The sequence below is a fragment of the Siphateles boraxobius genome, unplaced genomic scaffold (assembly GCF_051911475.1).
Source record: "Siphateles boraxobius isolate OS27281-9 unplaced genomic scaffold, OSU_SipBor_1 22, whole genome shotgun sequence".
Classification (NCBI taxonomy): Eukaryota; Metazoa; Chordata; class Actinopteri; order Cypriniformes; family Leuciscidae; genus Siphateles; species Siphateles boraxobius.
Genome location: NW_027508833.1, coordinates 1,314,768 through 1,332,833, shown reverse-complemented (window position 1 = coordinate 1,332,833; position 18,066 = coordinate 1,314,768). Strand labels below are relative to the sequence as shown.

Below are 18,066 nucleotides of genomic sequence, written 5' to 3'. Positions count from 1 at the left end.
CAATGTTTGTTCAAGATCTTGTATTGCCAATGCAAGAGTCCAGCACTCTGTAAAGTCTCCTCCAGCACATCCCAAAGACTTGCAATGAATAAAAGCTCTGGACTCAAAGATGGCGATTCATGTGTGGAAATGATTCTTCATTCTCCTCACAACCATTCTTTCACAGTTTGAGCCTGATGAATCTTGACATTGGGGTTAGAAGAACTGTTACCAAACATATAACATGCTAAAAACATAATAACCACTGCAATATTGATCCAATCATAGACTCAAGTATTTGCCCATTCAAATCCAAACAGAAAGGCAGTTTATAGCCCATACATTATAATATTCCTTCTATTTCTTACTGTAGCAAACTGTATTGTGCTTTTCATAAATAAACTTGGAATTATTTGCAATTGTTGTAATAAATAAACCAACGTCTTCAGTGCTGAATTATATAGGGCTAAAATAGCCAGAAAAAAAATCCCTCAACGTGTCCTGCCTGCATTCTCTTTGCAGAGGTGTTATGAAATGTCTAATTGTGAGGGTTTGTTGAGCAGGGGAGGGACGCGCTGCGCACTAGGAGGCGCTGGATCTCAGCGCGCGCATGAGTCAGTGTGCGGAGGACTCACGCACACACACACACACACACACACACTCCATCATTTATGATCGCTGGTTCTCTCTGCTGCTCATTTGCTCCTTCCGTTCTGAAACACACATCTGCGGCGTTCAGTGAGTGAGACCGCAGGCATGTAATGTGTCCATATGCCAAGGGCATCCGCGTGCGTAAAGCGCTTCCATTCACCACAACTCTTCCGCTGTCCTCCTGTGCGCTCCGGTTTGGCTTCTTCCCGGAGAAGAAAGAAGAGTGACTTGATTTTCCCCACGCTGTTTTGGGTGTAAATGTTGAAGCTTGAATGGCTGGAGCTCAACCTGGCGTTCATGCGCTTCAACTCAAACCGGTGCGCGTGTCCGAGAGCCTGAAGCGAGGCAGTAGGTTTATGAAATGGGATGAGGTAAGTCACTATTAGCCTGTGTGTCTGCGGCTGTCAGAAGATGAATGCATGTTATGATGATGACGATGATGATGATGATGCTTCTGCGGTGAACACGCGTGGCGTTCGGTTTGTTTGTTTGTTTGATCGCTCGCGCGGATGTTGCATTGTATACATGAACATGTCCAACATTGAACGCCGCAGACCCGCTCAGTCAGCTCCTGATCGACCTTTATTGGCGTTATAGAGGAGAGAAATGAGCCACTAAGATCAGTTTCCAGTTCTCAAGTCCATCAGCATGTTTCACAGACTCCATCTGTCCGAGTCTCTGCAGAGGTTCATGAGAATGACATCAGGTTACTTTATGTGCAGTCATGTATCACTGCATCTCAGCCCTGCTGTCACTTTACAGAAACCTAATGCACTAATGCAGCAAGCTCAGATGAATCCTCACTGTGTTCTGTAATATGAAAACCTTTACAAAGAAGCATGCATTTGGAGACTGAATGTGTCGCATTTTGTGAGTGCTGCATGAGCATTGATTGAGTATCAGCACTGGATGTTCACATTCACCTGTTGGATGAGAGTTTGTCAGCAGGAGAAACTCGCTGCACTCTGAGAATTGAGACACAAGACAATTGTCAAATATTTGTTTTAAAGCATGCATTGACAAGATTTCAGTTTTTCTTATAATGCACACGCTTTATTTTGTTACATGACTGGATGTTTTAAGAATGTCCTCCCCAATATTACATTTCATGGTTGATCAAATATGTTTTTAATGACCAATTCCTGGACTCTTAACAGAGCTTGAATATTTGGTTTTATTTGTAATCAAACATTAACTGTAACTCAACTATTTAGAGGTTTTGATGTGGTTCGGTAAAATTATCCAAAGTAAAACATTTGTTGATGTTGGTAACATCAGTACAGTTTATTATGTAATGCTTTAAAGCGAAATATAAAAGCAATTCTTGGTTACTGTAATCATACAGGCAACATTTCTTTAAGAAAATGCTGCTATAAATGTGGTCCAAATTGATCTGGTCTGTTAGTGCAACTCTTGTAGTGCATTTAAATCTGATACCATCTTCAGCATTGTCTGTCATTTAAAACATTTTTAATTGCAGACAGGAAACATTAGGATGCATTTGTGAATGTGTTGGCGTGTTTCTCTTCAGCACTGGAGACGCTTGAACAAAACCTGAAGATCATGTTCTCCAGAAAATCTGACTGTCTGTGTAGAGTCAATATCTCCACTTTAAATATTTGGCCTAGAAAGAGTGCAGGATCTGAAATATTTCTTACTATTCTTGGTTTTATATCCAGGTTTAAAAGTAACAAAACTCCCATATTTTCAATGAGGTCTGTTTTATTGTGCGGTCCTTTAGAAGCTTAAATCACTTTAAATAAATGCAGTATTCTGGAGGAGTCTGACTGCTATCAGCACCATAATGCCATACAGCTTATGCTGAAAATGTTGACGTTTAAAAGCTTTTCACTGCAAATAAATTTGGAAATGTTGGCCTGTTGCTATGGCAACTTTCATGCTTTATATTCCCGTCTTCCTGGCCTGCCTTACATTAGCTAAGACATGCTGCGCCGCCCAACTTAGATGTGCAGTTAGAATGTGTGCAGACCCACGCAAGATCTAAAATAACACAATCAATTCCAGATCTCTTTCTGAAGGGACGCCTGACGTCTGCTCCTCTTTCCTCACAGCACAGCTGCTTGTCTGTTCAAATGATCCGCTTAAAACCGTTTAAAACAGGACCGACGTCTCGTTTCCGGCTTCTTGAAATTCTGTGACTTCTACCAGTGGGAAATTATATTACAAGCCAGCATGAATCACACTAATATAGAGCACTTATGCAATGTCTGAGTCAAACCTGGACTTTCGGCCCGTCCCGAGACCGTAGCGAGAAACATGTTTCAAGTGGATTGCCACACAAATCCAATGTGGGTTTTTTTGCGCGAGGCAAGATTATTCTTCACCTCCCACAGAAACATGACGTGGGTTAACTGAAGACTTTGATTTTGCTGCGCTTTTTGTTCAGTGTGCTTAAAATAACTCCTCCTGCAGTCGACTTTACAGACCCTTGATATCAAAATCATGGGTTATATTCCATCTGTTAGCTCTGAGATCTTCTATATGCTGGAGTGAAAGGAAACTTTTAGCATTTGAAGTGATATCTTTCTCCTCCAGCTGTACCGATGACATCATTTTGCATTCAGATCCATATGTATGATGTGGATTGTCCAAAATTGTGCAAGCAGTAAACCATGGTTCATGTAAACTAAAGGTTTAGAGTTCAACAGTGCCTGTCCACTTTTTCAGCATATTTCTTCCATTTATTTATCCCATAGGGATTTCAAAAAAGTCTTGGTTAAAGTGTTATAAGCCATAAACCAAACCAACCAGCTTCAAGGAGAATCACAACACTACAAACTTTGATTTGAAGCAAAAAAGTGTTTGAATAAAGACTGCATACTTCACAGCTTTAATGAGGGAAAGAACTAGGCTACAATCCCATGACGCATTGCAAACTGCCTAATCAAATTTAAAAAAAGAGAAATATAAAACATTTAAAGATGCATATATTTAAGTATTTTGAGAACGTAGGGAGATTACGTCATTCTTTTTCATTGAGTCATGTCCTCCAGCGTCTTGAATTTCAGCCCTGTTCCAATAGGAAATACGTATGTCAATGCAGGGAACAAAGTGGTCTTTTCTTTAATGCATGCTGTGAATATGTGGCCATAACCATGTTTATATTATATCTGCTGTGTATTTAGACTTAAAAACTTAATTTCTCTGCTCAGGATTCTTCTACTGTGACCCCAGTGACGTTGCGCGTCGATCCGCAGGGATACTTCCTGTACTGGACGGATCAGAATAAGGTAAAATTTCTCAATTCAGAAACCAGTGCAGTGTGATTGAAGCATGTGTGAGTATTATTATTATTATTTGTTTATTTACGCTTCCCAGTTTTGTGTGCAATATTTGTTGATCAGGTTGTCAGACTTATTTTAGTATCATTACTATTATCTTATTATTTGTTGGTTTTAGTTAATTATTTAGTGATTTTGTTGTTTTGATGAGTTTTTAATATGCCTATTTTATTTTTAATTTACATTTTTTTAATTAATTTTTATTTAAAGTTTATTTTCAGTTAAAATAAATTTGTAAATTATGTCTTTAGAACCAACTGAAAGTATTTTAATATTCCTATGTTATGTAATTAATTTCAATTAACACTTATTTATTTATTTCAGTTAGCATTACATTTAATTAACATTACATTTATTTATTTATATTTATTTAACACTTTATTTCAATTAAAGGGGTCATGAACTGCATTTTGTTCATTGTTTTATAATGTTTCCTGGGGTGCACTTATAATGTTAGTATGATTTTTACATCAAAAATGGTCATAATTTAGAAATGCATTTTTCCTGGCCTGATTTTATCCTCTGATTTAAAGGCTCTGTCTGTGTGAGACTTCATTGTAAATGTCCACTGCTGGGATTGGCTAACAGCTTTGCATATAAAATAGCTGAGTATAACATGTGGAACTCTCTCTAAAACTTTTAGCACGTTTTTACTAATACAGCTCTCAAGGTTAACTAATCGTGGAAAGTGTGATTATAGCATTATATTTAGATCTATAGCATCATATTTACATTGTGGTTGCAGTGATGAGCATTGTAGCCGATCACAGACATGTTGGGCACATGAATGCAGTGATCTCGTCTTTGCAACTCAATTTCTGCACACTGATGAATTATTTCATCACAACTGTGCAAGCACGATGTAAATAAGAGATTTGTTGACTATAAAGTGAGTCCAGAACTCAGTCACAGTTTGATTGACAGCTCCAGCGATTGCAAAGGTATTGTTCTTTGATCGCTTTCTATATTTAATTTAATCACAGTTTAAATAACAGATTATTTTCTTACTAAGTGAAACAATGTGAGGTTGACCGTTTAGTCACTGGTTTGATTTACTGACACATAGACAAAGAACATCTGACTGTACATGAATCATTCACATATCAGAAATCACTGGTCACAGATCAGTCATTACACGGTAACTTACATGTTGTCGCGAGTCTGTTTGTAAAGCCTGCGTTGAAATTGCGACTGATTTACCAAAGCATCCACAGAGAAATGTACAGAATACAAATAAATAATGCTCAACTCAACTGAGACATTCACATTGTTGAAAATAAATAACCACATTCCTAGCATTATGATTTAGTAATGTTAGAGGCGGTCTTTCACATTCCACAACGGCTTGGTTACAATAAAAATTGTTTTTGGACTACCAAGGAAGTTTTCAGTTCTGAAACTTACAGGATATTCTTATAGTAAGATGACCTCGTATATGTCAAAAGCTCAAGGAAAATTTTATTTCTCAATTCACAACCCTTTTAACATTGCATTTATTTATTTATTTATTCATTTAACATCTAATTTATTTCAATTAACATTACATTTATTTATTTATTTATTTATTCATTTTGTTCTGTAATTTATGTAATCTAGCATTTAGTATTTTTAGTTTTAGTTAATGATAACAACACTGATCTGTGGGTTGAGACTCTTAAGTGTCCTGAGCATTATATGAATCAAAGGCACAATGCGAAACATCTCATCAGAGCAAAACTGTTCATTTTATCTGGTGTGGTGTCACGTTCCAATGTCTGTCTGTAGGGAATGAGGTTGAGTCTATTGTCCAGATGGAGCACTGACAGCCAAATGCTCACATAGCCTCAGAGTTTGGCTAGTAGAGGCGTCCCATTTTCAATGAAAGCTTTTCATCGAAGTATGGATGAATTTTTAATTTGAAGTGTTTCTGTCCGTCCATCACTTTCTGCCATTGTAAAAACACTATGTACACATTCATTCAGCGTTCATCTTGATTTATGTACCTGGAGCTGCAGATTTGATAAACAGAATCTAATAGATTGTGCTCAATAGTAATTGCTCTGAAATGATCTGAATAGAGTTGTGTGTGGGTGAGGAGCAGACCAGGAAGTCACATTGTATTAAAAGACACAACTGCTCTATGGGACACCAGACAATAACAACTTAAATCACAAGCACGTTTGGTAAGATAACATCAGTACAGCAGCGCTGAAAGCGGCAGAAAACACAATCTTATCTTATCGTAATAAATTAAGCTCATTGAGCTGTTTAAATGTTCTCAGCAAATGAAGTGCTCACCTTCCACAACATTGATTTTGAACTGTAAAAGTATGTTAATTCACCTCTTTTGATGAGCCTAAACTGTTTTTTGTTTTTATTATGCAACTTAAATTCTAAACTGAATCTATCCACTTTCATAATGCATTTTTCTGGTCTTGCATATTATTTCAAGGAAAAAAAGTCTTGAGACCCATAGACTGAAAAAATGCATTCCAATTACAGTGTAAATGTATGCATAAATTGATCTACAACGAATGCAACAGGAAGTGAGGTCATGTAAGTTGAGTGTGGATTTGGCAGCATATTCTCTTTTTCTCCTCTTGCCCTTTTATATAAAATAATTGATTATGATTCAGTCGATTGCAAGTGTATTCCAGCAAACTCCATCATATAATTTGTCATGCGAGTCAAGTGCAGAATGTGTGAAAGTAGCAGTGAGTAATATCAGAATAATGTTCATATGAGTGACTCAATCTTCTGATACCAGATGGTATTGAATAAAACATAACTAATTGTGACGGACTCTGAAGGAACCGCAGGACACCAACACGATGTTCAATTATTGCCTGAAGCACAGTGTCTGTGCTTATAGATATTGATGCAAACTAAAGTAGGGCCCTATGAACACACAAAACAAGTCATGAAAACCGAATTTACTCGAGGAATTTATGAAATTCATGAATTTATCATGAATTTATAAAAAGCAGGTCCATAAATGCATGAACTTCATCCCCAGAGCTGCTTTGAGAGTCACTATGAGCATATTTGCTTTTCATTTGAAACACAGAAACTTAAGGTCTTCACAGTAACCCGTTAAAGTGAAAGTTCGGTTTAACTTGAAGAAATGACAGAAATATTTGTTACAAAACTGCTTCGAGACACAAAGGTTGAGGATCCAAATTCAGTTTTTAATAGGGACAATCCAAACATGTAATCCAAAGTACAGGCAAGGTCAAACACAGGCAGTCCAATCAAACAGGCAAGGAACACAGGCAAAAGGGTAATCCAGAGACAGGCAAGTAATCCAAAACCAAGAGACATAAGACCAGAAAAAAAGCGCAGAGATGCAGAGTAAACTAAAGACTTTGCAGAGACTAACAGAATGAACCAGGCTTTTATAGTGTGAGCTAAACAGGATGAGACAGGTGAATGTGATAATTGTGGTCTGGGCAAAGGATTATGGGGAATGGAGTATGTGTGGTGATTGTCCAGGTTGGAATGCCCTCTGATGGTTATCCCTGGCACTCTCACTGGTGATAGTTACATAGCCCCCCCTCAAAGGAGCGGCTTCTAGATACTCCTAAAATTGTCCAGGAGGGAGGTAGAGCGGAGGCGGGATGGAGGGCTAGGCCTGTGGAGCGGAAGAGAGCCTGGAGACTCAGGCGCAGAGGTGGCCATCTTGTCCGAAGACACAGGCGCAGAGGTCACCATCTTGTCCGAAGACACAGGCGCAGAGTTGGCCATCTTGTCCGAAGACACAGGCGCAGAGTTGGCCATCTTGTCCGAAGACACAGGCGCAGAGGTAGCCATCTTGTCCGAAGACACAGGCGCAGAGGTAGCCATCTTGTCCGAAGACACAGGCGCAGAGGTAGCCATCTTGTCCGAAGACACAGGCGCAGAGGTGGCCATCTTGTCCGAAGACACAGGCGCAGAGGTAGCCATCTTGTCCGAAGACACAGGCGCAGAGGTGGCCATCTTGTCCGAAGACACAGGCGCAGAGGTAGCCATCTTGTCCGAAGACACAGGCGCAGAGGTGGCCATCTTGTCCGAAGACACAGGCGCAGAGGTAGCCATCTTGTCCGAAGACACAGGCGCAGAGGTGGCCATCTTGTCCGAAGACACAGGCACAGAGGTAGCCATCTTGTCCGAAGACACAGGCGCAGAGGTGGCCATCTTGTCCGAAGACACAGGCGCAGAGGTAGCCATCTTGTCCGAAGACACAGGCGCAGAGGTGGCCATCTTGTCCGAAGACACAGTTGCAGAGGTGGCCATCTTGTCCGAAGACACAGGCGCAGAGGTCACCATCTTGTCCGAAGACACAGGCGCAGAGGTCACCATCTTGTCTGAAGACACAGGCGCAGAGTTGGCTATCTTGTCCGAAGACACAGGCGCAGAGGTCACGATCTTGTCCGAAGACACAGGTGTGGCAGGCATGACGTGAAGCTCAGGCTCTGGTGTGGGAACTAAAGGACAGGGAGGTACATAAAACACAGGACTAGCAATCATCAGACCTGGGCATGCTGGTGACTGTGATGGGCCAAGCTCCGTGGCCACTGGATCTTGGAGTGTGATGCCTCTTCACAAAAGACTTTTTGGGGACATGTCCTCCTCAACCTCCCCGGCAGTGAAAGAGGACCAACTTAACAGCACAGCATAGTCTATACGTTGTTCTAGAATCAGTTTGTTCTGTCCTCTAGGCATAAGCAATCTTATGGGTTCCGCTAAACTATGACAATAGTACTAGTCCTTAAACAGTATATTTCCAGTTTAACCGGTTGCCAAGAGCACAGAACGGTTCAGTGTAGACCTTTATAGTACAGCTACCTTGACATAGAAACAGAATTTCATCTGCTGGATCCATGTATGGCGAAGTCTTCTGTTATGAACTGCTCCGATACACAAAGGTTGAGGATCCAAATGCAATGTTTTAATGAAAGGGTAATCCACAATTGTAGTAAAAGACAGGCAAAAGGTCAGAGCACAGTTAATCAGTCCAATCAAACAAACAAATACAGAGGCTGAGACAGGAACGGAAAACCAGGACAAATATCAAATATCACATATTAAATATCACATATCACATACTGTACATGGAAAATTGGAAACACTCAGAAATGCAGTGTTACACATACAAGACTTCACAGGGAATGACAGAAAGAACAAGGCTTATATAGGGTGAGTAAACAAGATAATGAGACACAGGTGAATGTGATAATGGATGATGGTCTGGGCAAAGGATTATGGGAAATGTAGTTTCATGAGGGAATGACAATAGTCTGGGGTGGAGTGCCCTCTGGTGGTAATGATGGGCACTCTCACTGGTGATCGTTACAATATTACTGTTGTACAGTAGAATTAAGCTATAGGTCTCAATGTAATAATAATAATAATAATACTAACACTTATAATAATAATAAATTATTATTAAAACTTTTTAATGGAATAATCACAAATTTTCAAAATTTTACTTTGTTGCATATCTGTAAAGCTCAGTTGTACAAAAAAAAGTTTGTTCGATTTCATAAAAGATAAATTAAATTAATGTTTTTAGGCCTTTATTTGATTGATTGACCAAAAAAATGTTTTTATGAATTCAGTTAATTAGACATGCTTTTTGATTACTAAAATGTAACTAAACCATTAAAATTGAATCCATACAACTTAAAACAGAAAAACAGAATTTGGTAAAAAATAAAATTGAATTTAAGAAAAAAAATTTCATAGGGCCCTAAACATTTCATTTTTATTACATTTCATTCATAAATGGTTGTTAAATTGTTTAAGTTTCATGATTTCAATTAATTAGACATATTGATTACGAATACTAAAATTTAATTTAACCATTAAAATGGAGTAGAAATTAAACGGGGGGAAAAAACGAAATCAAGAAACATTAAAACTGAAAAACAGAATTTGGAAAAAATTAAATAAAATGGAATTTGGGGAAAAAAATTATGGATTTCATAGGGCCCTACAAAAGCATGTCTATGTCACACTTAAATTTAAATAAATATGAACGCATTCTTGTTGTTCACCTTGATATCATGTGTATAATACAAATGCACATGGACAGAGAAACCAGAGGTCACAGTTGTTTTTTAGATAACATTCTACTTGCGAATCAATGAAAGCAATGAAATCAAACCGACAGTTTTTCCTGTCCATAAAGTACGTGAGGAATTCCAGAACAGCCGCCTCTGGCCAACAGTAATGTAAAAGCATCCAGGATTGTTATGCAAAGCAAGCATCTATTGAATCAATACATGATTTTCTATATTTAGATGCATTGCAGGCCGGATTGTCGCCAGCGAGAGACGAGGAAATCATTATAGTCACTTACAACCGGCTTCATTATTGAACATTGTAGCACGTTTGTGAGTTTTCTGTGCATAGAGAGTCAATAAACTGCGGTTTGCTCTGCTGAACGATCATATATTTGATCATGTAGTCCCAATGGATTTTCAGCGAGCACAGAAGCAAGAGTCTGAGTTTGCTTGCGACGTCTTCTGTAAGCTGATTTCACGGTGCATGGTGCCTGTCTTCAAATTGCTTTAACCCAACTCTCCGTCATAGACCACCTCCATCCACTGTTGCCATGGCGCTGGTGAAGCGCTCACCACCATACTCCAATTTTCATAGTTGAACCGGTTGACTGCAGAGATGCTTTCATTATTCAGATAGCCTTGGCAGTTACTTGCAATTATCATAAATATTATATAGTCATATTATGGGGAGCATTGCATTGCATGGCCTTGTAGTTGCATGTTTTACAGGCACCTTCACATGATCAGAAAATATAAAACTGTATAAAAATATCCTACAGGCATTGTTCGGTTTCTGCTCAATGTCGTTTGTGCTTCATGTTTTAATTTCGAAGTTATTTGACAGTCTGAAATAAATGTGAGTTGAGTTGTGAATGACCTCGTGGCCTAGTGCATTTTAAAGGAGACGTGTTTCTTGTGTAAGTGTTTTAGGTCAAAGCGCTGAACAAATGACATCCAGGTTGTCTTTATATAATGTCCTGGAGTCTGCTTGTCCTCATCCTTGTGTCACACACGCAAAAGTGTGTCAGCGAGGGGTGGAGATTGCACCCCTTGCAAAATGCATTTCAGCATTTCATGAACAGAAATATAATATAGAAATAATGATAATGGACTGACTTTGAAATTATAATTGATTATTATGTCAGTGTATCTTAAAGGGAAAGTTTCAATCACCTGTAGTCCACCAAAATTGTTTTTTTTTAAAATGTGCATAATATGTGTAAAACATATTACATCTGTTACATCTGTCTTTTCTTCAGACAGACTGTTTGTCAGTGTATTAGAGTTGGGGATTGCTCAGTCATTATTTCTGCAGGTTATGCCAGTAGGTGGCGACACGCGACTGACTCATTCATTCAACCGATTCGTTCAAAGCACTGATTCATTCAGGAGTCATTGAATCATTCATGCAACCTAGGCTACGTTTAACTCTACTTTAGCCCATGTCCCAAATGGCACCCCAAACACTCTCAGTTTTCCTATCGAGGACGCATATCGACTGCAGAGCACCCTTCTGAAAGCTAAAATTACAAATGGGACACACTTTGGTCTCGTGGACTTCGATCACGCAGCGGCCATTGTAAGTCCACAAGACCGTTAGTGCATTTTAAGTGAGCCATTTGGTACAGGGCCTTTTTGACATACTACAGCTTCCATAAGCAGTTAGTAAGCCTAGTTCCTAGCCTCGGTTGCATGAATGATTCAATGACTCCTGAAGGAATCAGTGCTTTGAACGAATCGGTTGAATTCGATACACCTACTGGCGTAGCCTGCATAAATAATGACTGAGCAAAACCCACCTCTAACACACTGACAAACAGTCTGTATGAAGAACATACTACAACTTCCTTGAGGGAATCTGCACCGCCGTTTTGAAGTGTGTTCAACTTTGTCAAGTTGGCAAAGAAAGTCTAAACTCGATTTTTGACCGAGTGAGCGAATGTACTCATATGCACACGTCATAGACTGCAATGCAACACGATTATGACGTCAGAAACCCGCATTGAGTTCACTCAATCGACTCGTTGGATCATCCCAGAACAAAACACCACAAAAGTGTGTTGCTCAGGCATGCGCGGCAGTTCTGTTGTGTTTGTTTGGAACAATTTTCGATAATGGAGGCAAAACAGATTGTATCTGACGATATTGTGTCTAAAATATAGGTGTCTCAATATTAACTTCTTGTTTATTGAAATGAGGCATATTTTAATCGCAAAATTTGGGATATTCATATGCGGAAACAGCACTCCCTGTGCTTAAATGCTTAAATATGGTTAGGCCGATTTAAGTGGTGTGACATTATTTTCTTTTAAAGTAGACCTCGTTTACTATGAGGTCATAAAAAGAATGCATAATTAAAATAAAGGCATTAGAAAAATGCATAGTTTTTGGAGTAAGGTGTCACTACAGGGCACGGTTGGTTATGTGTTACAAATGTTAATAAGTTGTTCCCTGGAGCATATGAGGATATTCAGGTTGTACCATCATACAAATGATGATGTTCCATTTTTATCCTCATTCATTGCTGTGTTGCATAAATGAGTATAAAGAGCAAATGGCTCTTTGTTTTGTTCCAGCTCAGTTGTAGCTCAGCCATGCCAGCAGAATGCCGTCAGCTTTCGGTTCTGCTGCAGCTGTCAGAAAGCATATCTATCAGCGTGCGCATTACACACTGCAGACGCAAATAATGCGGCGCTCTGGCCCTGCATCATTTCCTTAGGAATGTATTTTTAAGAGAGTCATTCGATTATTTCTTTGATCTGATCTATGTGCGTAAATTAAACACTCTGTTTCACATTTGCTTAATTATTAATCCTTGATTTTCCATCAGTGTTTTCTGTCAACACTTTCCATGCTGTTGCCTTGTGTGACATCTGGCTTTTGTGATATTTAACATAATATTGATTTACTCCAACAGCATGAAATTGTTTTTGTGAGCTGTGACATAAAATCTGCCCTCCCTCTCTCAGGAAACAGACCTATTGGACATCAACTACATCAAAGATGCAAGAACAGGGAAATGCACCAAAACGCCAAAGGTAAGACCATATTCAATGCATCCTGCTATTATTAAACAAACAAACTGTGCCAAACAACATGCTAAACAATAGCAATGATATTTCCAACGTATTTTAAAACTAAAAAAGGAAAGTTCAGCAGTGACACAAGCAAATCCTTCTTATCCACCTTATTTTAAAGTCAACATGAAATCAAAATGGACAGTTTTTGTTTTGTTTTCCTGATGAATTGTTTACTCTTGTGAGGGCGGGGCGACCTGTCAGTCATATGAGATCAACCAATAGCAAACCACAACCATTCAATCAACTCCCAAATGGACAAAATCAAGACCCACCCTATATATTTGTTCTTGTTTGAGAAACCGTTTCACTCAGATATACGTCACAACAAGGAAGAAGAAAACTATTGGAACTTTCTTTTTATGCCAACTTTAAACGCAAGGGGAGCGCTTGTTTGTAAGTTGGATGTGCGACACTTTTAGTTATTTTTAGGTGTACAAAACAGTGTGTTATGCTGCTTGATACTGCAAACTGGTATTTCTTATCATAATGTTAAATTATTATAAACACAGTGGTTTGTAGTGCAAATAGTCTCACAATTTTCTGCACTTCGTTATGCTTCTAGTTATTTAATGGCTAATGAAATGTAAATAGATTACATCTGCGGTGTAAAATAAGGTGGATATATATATATATATATATATATATATATATATATATATATGTATATTGATAATGTTGCGATGAACTTTCATTATATAGTATTTATACATCAATCAATGTTTTATAATCAATAGTTTTTTTTTTGCTGTGCTTGAGCAGTGATGTTCAACGAGAAAAGAAGTGCACAGTCAAAGCTAAAATATTGTAATGTTTTAATTGAGGTGAGATACTACAGGGGAATAGGGTAATTTTTTTAACTAGCAGATATCACCAGAATATCAGCAGATTAAGATGAGAAAAAGTGTATTACAAGTTTTCTGTAATTTCATGTTTAAATATGCAAATTAGGCATTATCTAATTAAACATGCGCCAATTTGCATATATTTAAAAAAAACGAAATCTGAGTACTGGATAAAGCCAGTTTCAAAATTATTTTTTCATTGTGTTCAAATATTAGATGGGGAAAGAATTACAGAGGTATTTATGAATATCTGCTTTTGTTATCCTGCAAATCAGAATATACTGCCAATAGCCTTAAAAAATGATTTTCGCCATGTTTTTTGTAATAAAATGTTATATAAATCAGGCTTGGAACAATATATGTACAAATCCCTATGTAAATGTCTTCATAATATAACTAGGTACAAGCCTGGAAAGTTTGGTGTATATAGGTGCTACTGAACTGGAGATTTCGAACTTGGAGTACGAGAGAAAAGTCATTTTGAGAAAACGGGCTTTAAAGATCAGCCAATGAGATTGCGCATTTAGAGTTAAACCCCCCCTTTTACTTTCACGATTGGTTGCTGATAAAAAGGAAATGACCATATTTGGATCCGACAGTATTGTTCAGGAGAGATAGAGCTTTCTAACGGTGTGTGTGATGACAGGGTGCAGATCGCGATCGCGGAGCAGTGGGGTGATTTAGAACGCCCACCTTTGATGAATTTAGGCGAAATCTACACACGCAAACAGACAAAGTGTAGTAAAATAAAGACCTAAATGTGTATTTCTCACTTTTTTGTCACCACAAGTCTGAAAGAAGACATGTTATTGAAGACAAATATCCCAAAATCTCAAAATTGACCAGTAAAAAAATAACGATGTTTTTGCCTGCCGTGTCTCGCCTTGATCTCGGCTCACTGAACACATTTTTGAGATGCCTGTGGAGTAAATAAATACTTTGGAGTGTTCATAAAAAATGTTACATTGGAGAAAAAAACTTGTGGGATGCTGTAAAAGATGGGTGTCACTGTTTGAGATGCAGGACTAGTAACACCAGTAGCTTTCTATCCATTCTCCTTCATTCGTTTACATCCGTTTCTAAGTATGTCCTTGTAATGGAGGTTTAGCTGTTACTACGGCATTGTGCTCTGTTTCCCAGGCCCTATATAGGTTAATAGCTCTTGTGGGTGATAAGCATCTCTCTATGAGGGTAATGGTCTGTGCAATCTGGTGTGGAATGGCCACAGGCAGACAGACATCTGCACCCACGCTATATCTGGATCTAAATATGGAGCCCGTGGGCTGCAGGTCTCCCAGGTGAACTCTTTCCTGACGCTCATGGATGTTATTTGTGTGTGTAAGATGAGAGAACAGGCACTGGTGCCAAACCAAACGCACAAATGCTATGAAGAGCCATTTCATGCGTAACGTCACAGTGGCCGTCAACAGAAGGCCCGCTTTAGCTAGAGTTTACACTGCAGATCCATTGATTTTGATGTGGATGTTCCATCAAGAGGATGTTGAGACAATATGCAAGCGTTTGTGAAAGTGGTTGATCACGCAGCCAAAAATGAAGAATATTTTAACGCTTTCAGAAAGAAGCTCTGGTGTAGGCATCCGTTGAGTGTTTGGCATGGTAATTCAATTCGCATTTATTTGTATGGCGCTTTTCACAATACACATCATTTCAAAGCAGCTTTACAGAAAATGCACGAGTCCACATTACAATTTAGAGTGATCTGTTATCAGAGGTAACTGTCTAAGTTATGTATTTCAGAAATGTACATATGCAATATCACAGTTAGCGAAAAAGGTAGTAATTTAAACAATGTTACAATTTAATGCAGAAACAATGAGCTCATTGAAGTAATGAATACTTGTTTGTTAACAGATGATTAACAAATGATTGGTAATGGGAATGAGTTGATATATTTGGTCTTGGTGGAATAGATCTGCTACGCTGCTGCTTCTGTTATCGCTGCTGCTACTGCCAGTACATACACAAGATCTACACAGGTGGAGCTGGGGAGGTGGAGGGTTTCTGAAAGCACGCTGCAAAACGATACAGTAAATGCTGATTTGAAAGTTGAACTGCAAGCTCATTGGTTACTGATACAGCAGGAACTCTACATTATTATTATTTATCATTTAATTTTTATACTGAAAATATAACCGGTTTGTAGAACTTTTCTTTTAAAATTTTAACATTTATTTTCATGATTTACTTTACCTGTTGTTTTCTTTTCAACACACAGTTTAAGTAGAAAACTGAAATATATGAAAAAAAAGTATTAGTTTGTCTGATTATCTGTCTACACTACCAATCAAAAATTAGGAATAATTACATTTTTAAAACAGTTTGAAAGAAGTCTCTTATGCTCACCAAGGCTGCATTTATTTGATAAGAAATACAGTAAGAACTATAATATTGTGAAATATTATTACATTGCAAATAACTGTGATTCTATGTGAATATTAAAAAAAAAAAAATATATATATATATATATATATATATATATATATATATATTATTCTTGTGATCAAAGCTGAATTTTCAACATCATTACTAGTCTTCAGTGTCACATGATCCTTCAGAAAACATTCTAATATGATGATTTGATGCCCAATTATTATTGGGCTCAATTATTAATAATTGTTCTTATTATTATCCATATTTAGAACAGTTTTTGCTACTTTGTATTTTTGTGGAAACCATAATAAATTTTTTCAAGATACTTTGACAGATGTAAAGTTCATTTATTTCAGATAGAAATATTTTGTGACATTATAAATGTCAAATGTCTTAACTGTCAAATGTTTTGATCAATTTAATGCATCCGTGATGAATAAAACAATTCATCCATTTATTTTTTCTTTCTTTTCTTTTTTTAGCTCACACTTCTGAATAGTCGTTTACACAAAAATATGAAAAATAATCATCATAGTATACTGATTTCTGAAGGATCATGTGACACTGAAGACTGGAGTAATGATGCTGAAAATTCAGCTTTATTTTAAATGGTTATAATATTCCACAATATAATGGTTACTATATACTGTAAAAAAAAATCCTTAATTATTCCAAACTTTTTACCACTCATGTATATCAGTTATTATTTGTTAATTTTTCGAAATCTTGTATTGAGGTGGAGATTAGCTCGGTCTCTCTCTCTCTCTCTCTTTTCTGGAGCATGATATAAAGCATGTTCTGCGAGCGAGTGCGAGTGCATCTTCATGACTCGAGTGTCATGACTGAGAGTGATTCTGGGAAACGCAGTGTGCTTGTGTCAAAGCCAGATGAATAAATCTTGTAGCGGAGCGTTTATATGAAGGCGTTCGCGAGCCACAACAGACCGTCCATCCACCCCTGGATGTAGAGGTCGAAGCCATTTACTCCGACTGAAAATGAGACGCTGTATCATTCTGAGAGAGTGAGATGCTGTCTGAAGGAGCGATGCTCGAATGATCGATTGAGCCACTCAGCACCCAATAAGACATAATGCATGCTGGAGAAATGCTATTACAAATTAAACTCTGCTTTAACCCTTTAACTATTCTTCAGGAATACAAGAAGCAAAATGCGGGAAATAGAACAATCACTTTACTGTAGACGAGATCTGACAAACAACTGAAAATGAGGTCTGTGTTCGAAATCACCCCCTATCCCCTTATTCACTCTTCCCTACATTACTCCACTAATATAGTCCACTTGAGTCCTGAAAAATTGGAAAAATGTCACAGAAATGTTTCTTGAGCATCAAATCATCATATTATAGTGATTTCTGAAGGATCATGTGACACTGAAGACTGGAGTAATGATGCTGAAAATTCAGCTTTGATCACAGGAATAAATTACACTTTATTATATATATATATATATATTACAGAAAACTTATTTTAATTTGTAATATCTCACTATTTTTATGTTTTTGATCAAATAAATGCAGCTTTGGTGAGCAGAAGACTTCTTTTAAAAACATTAAAAATCTTACCATCCTCAAACTTTTGAACAGGTATATATATATATATATATATATATATATATATATATATATATATATATATATATATATATATATATATATATATATATATATATATATATATTTTTTTTTTTTTATTATTGTTTTTTTTTTAAGTTTATGAGCCCACTAAATCTTCTAATGTAATCTTTTGAGTTTTGTTCGTCCTAAAGTAGCCGGTACCTC

General features: G+C 37.5%; 1 protein-coding gene across 2 annotated transcripts in view; it reads left to right on the top strand.

The window, feature by feature from the left end:
- Positions 1 to 551: 551 nt before the first annotated feature.
- plcb1 (phospholipase C beta 1) overlaps positions 552 to 18,066 on the top strand; it is a 76,604-nt gene continuing 59,089 nt past the window's right edge. The window contains exons 1-3 of one of the 2 annotated variants that reach the window (XM_077238291.1): positions 552 to 1,001; positions 3,804 to 3,881; positions 12,925 to 12,993. In XM_077238291.1, coding sequence (XP_077094406.1) covers positions 903 to 1,001; positions 3,804 to 3,881; positions 12,925 to 12,993 — 246 coding nt within the window. In that variant the 5' untranslated portion in view covers positions 552 to 902. The remainder of the gene's footprint in view (positions 1,002 to 3,803; positions 3,882 to 12,924; positions 12,994 to 18,066) is intronic. The other variant, XR_013206567.1, reaches the window with a different exon arrangement.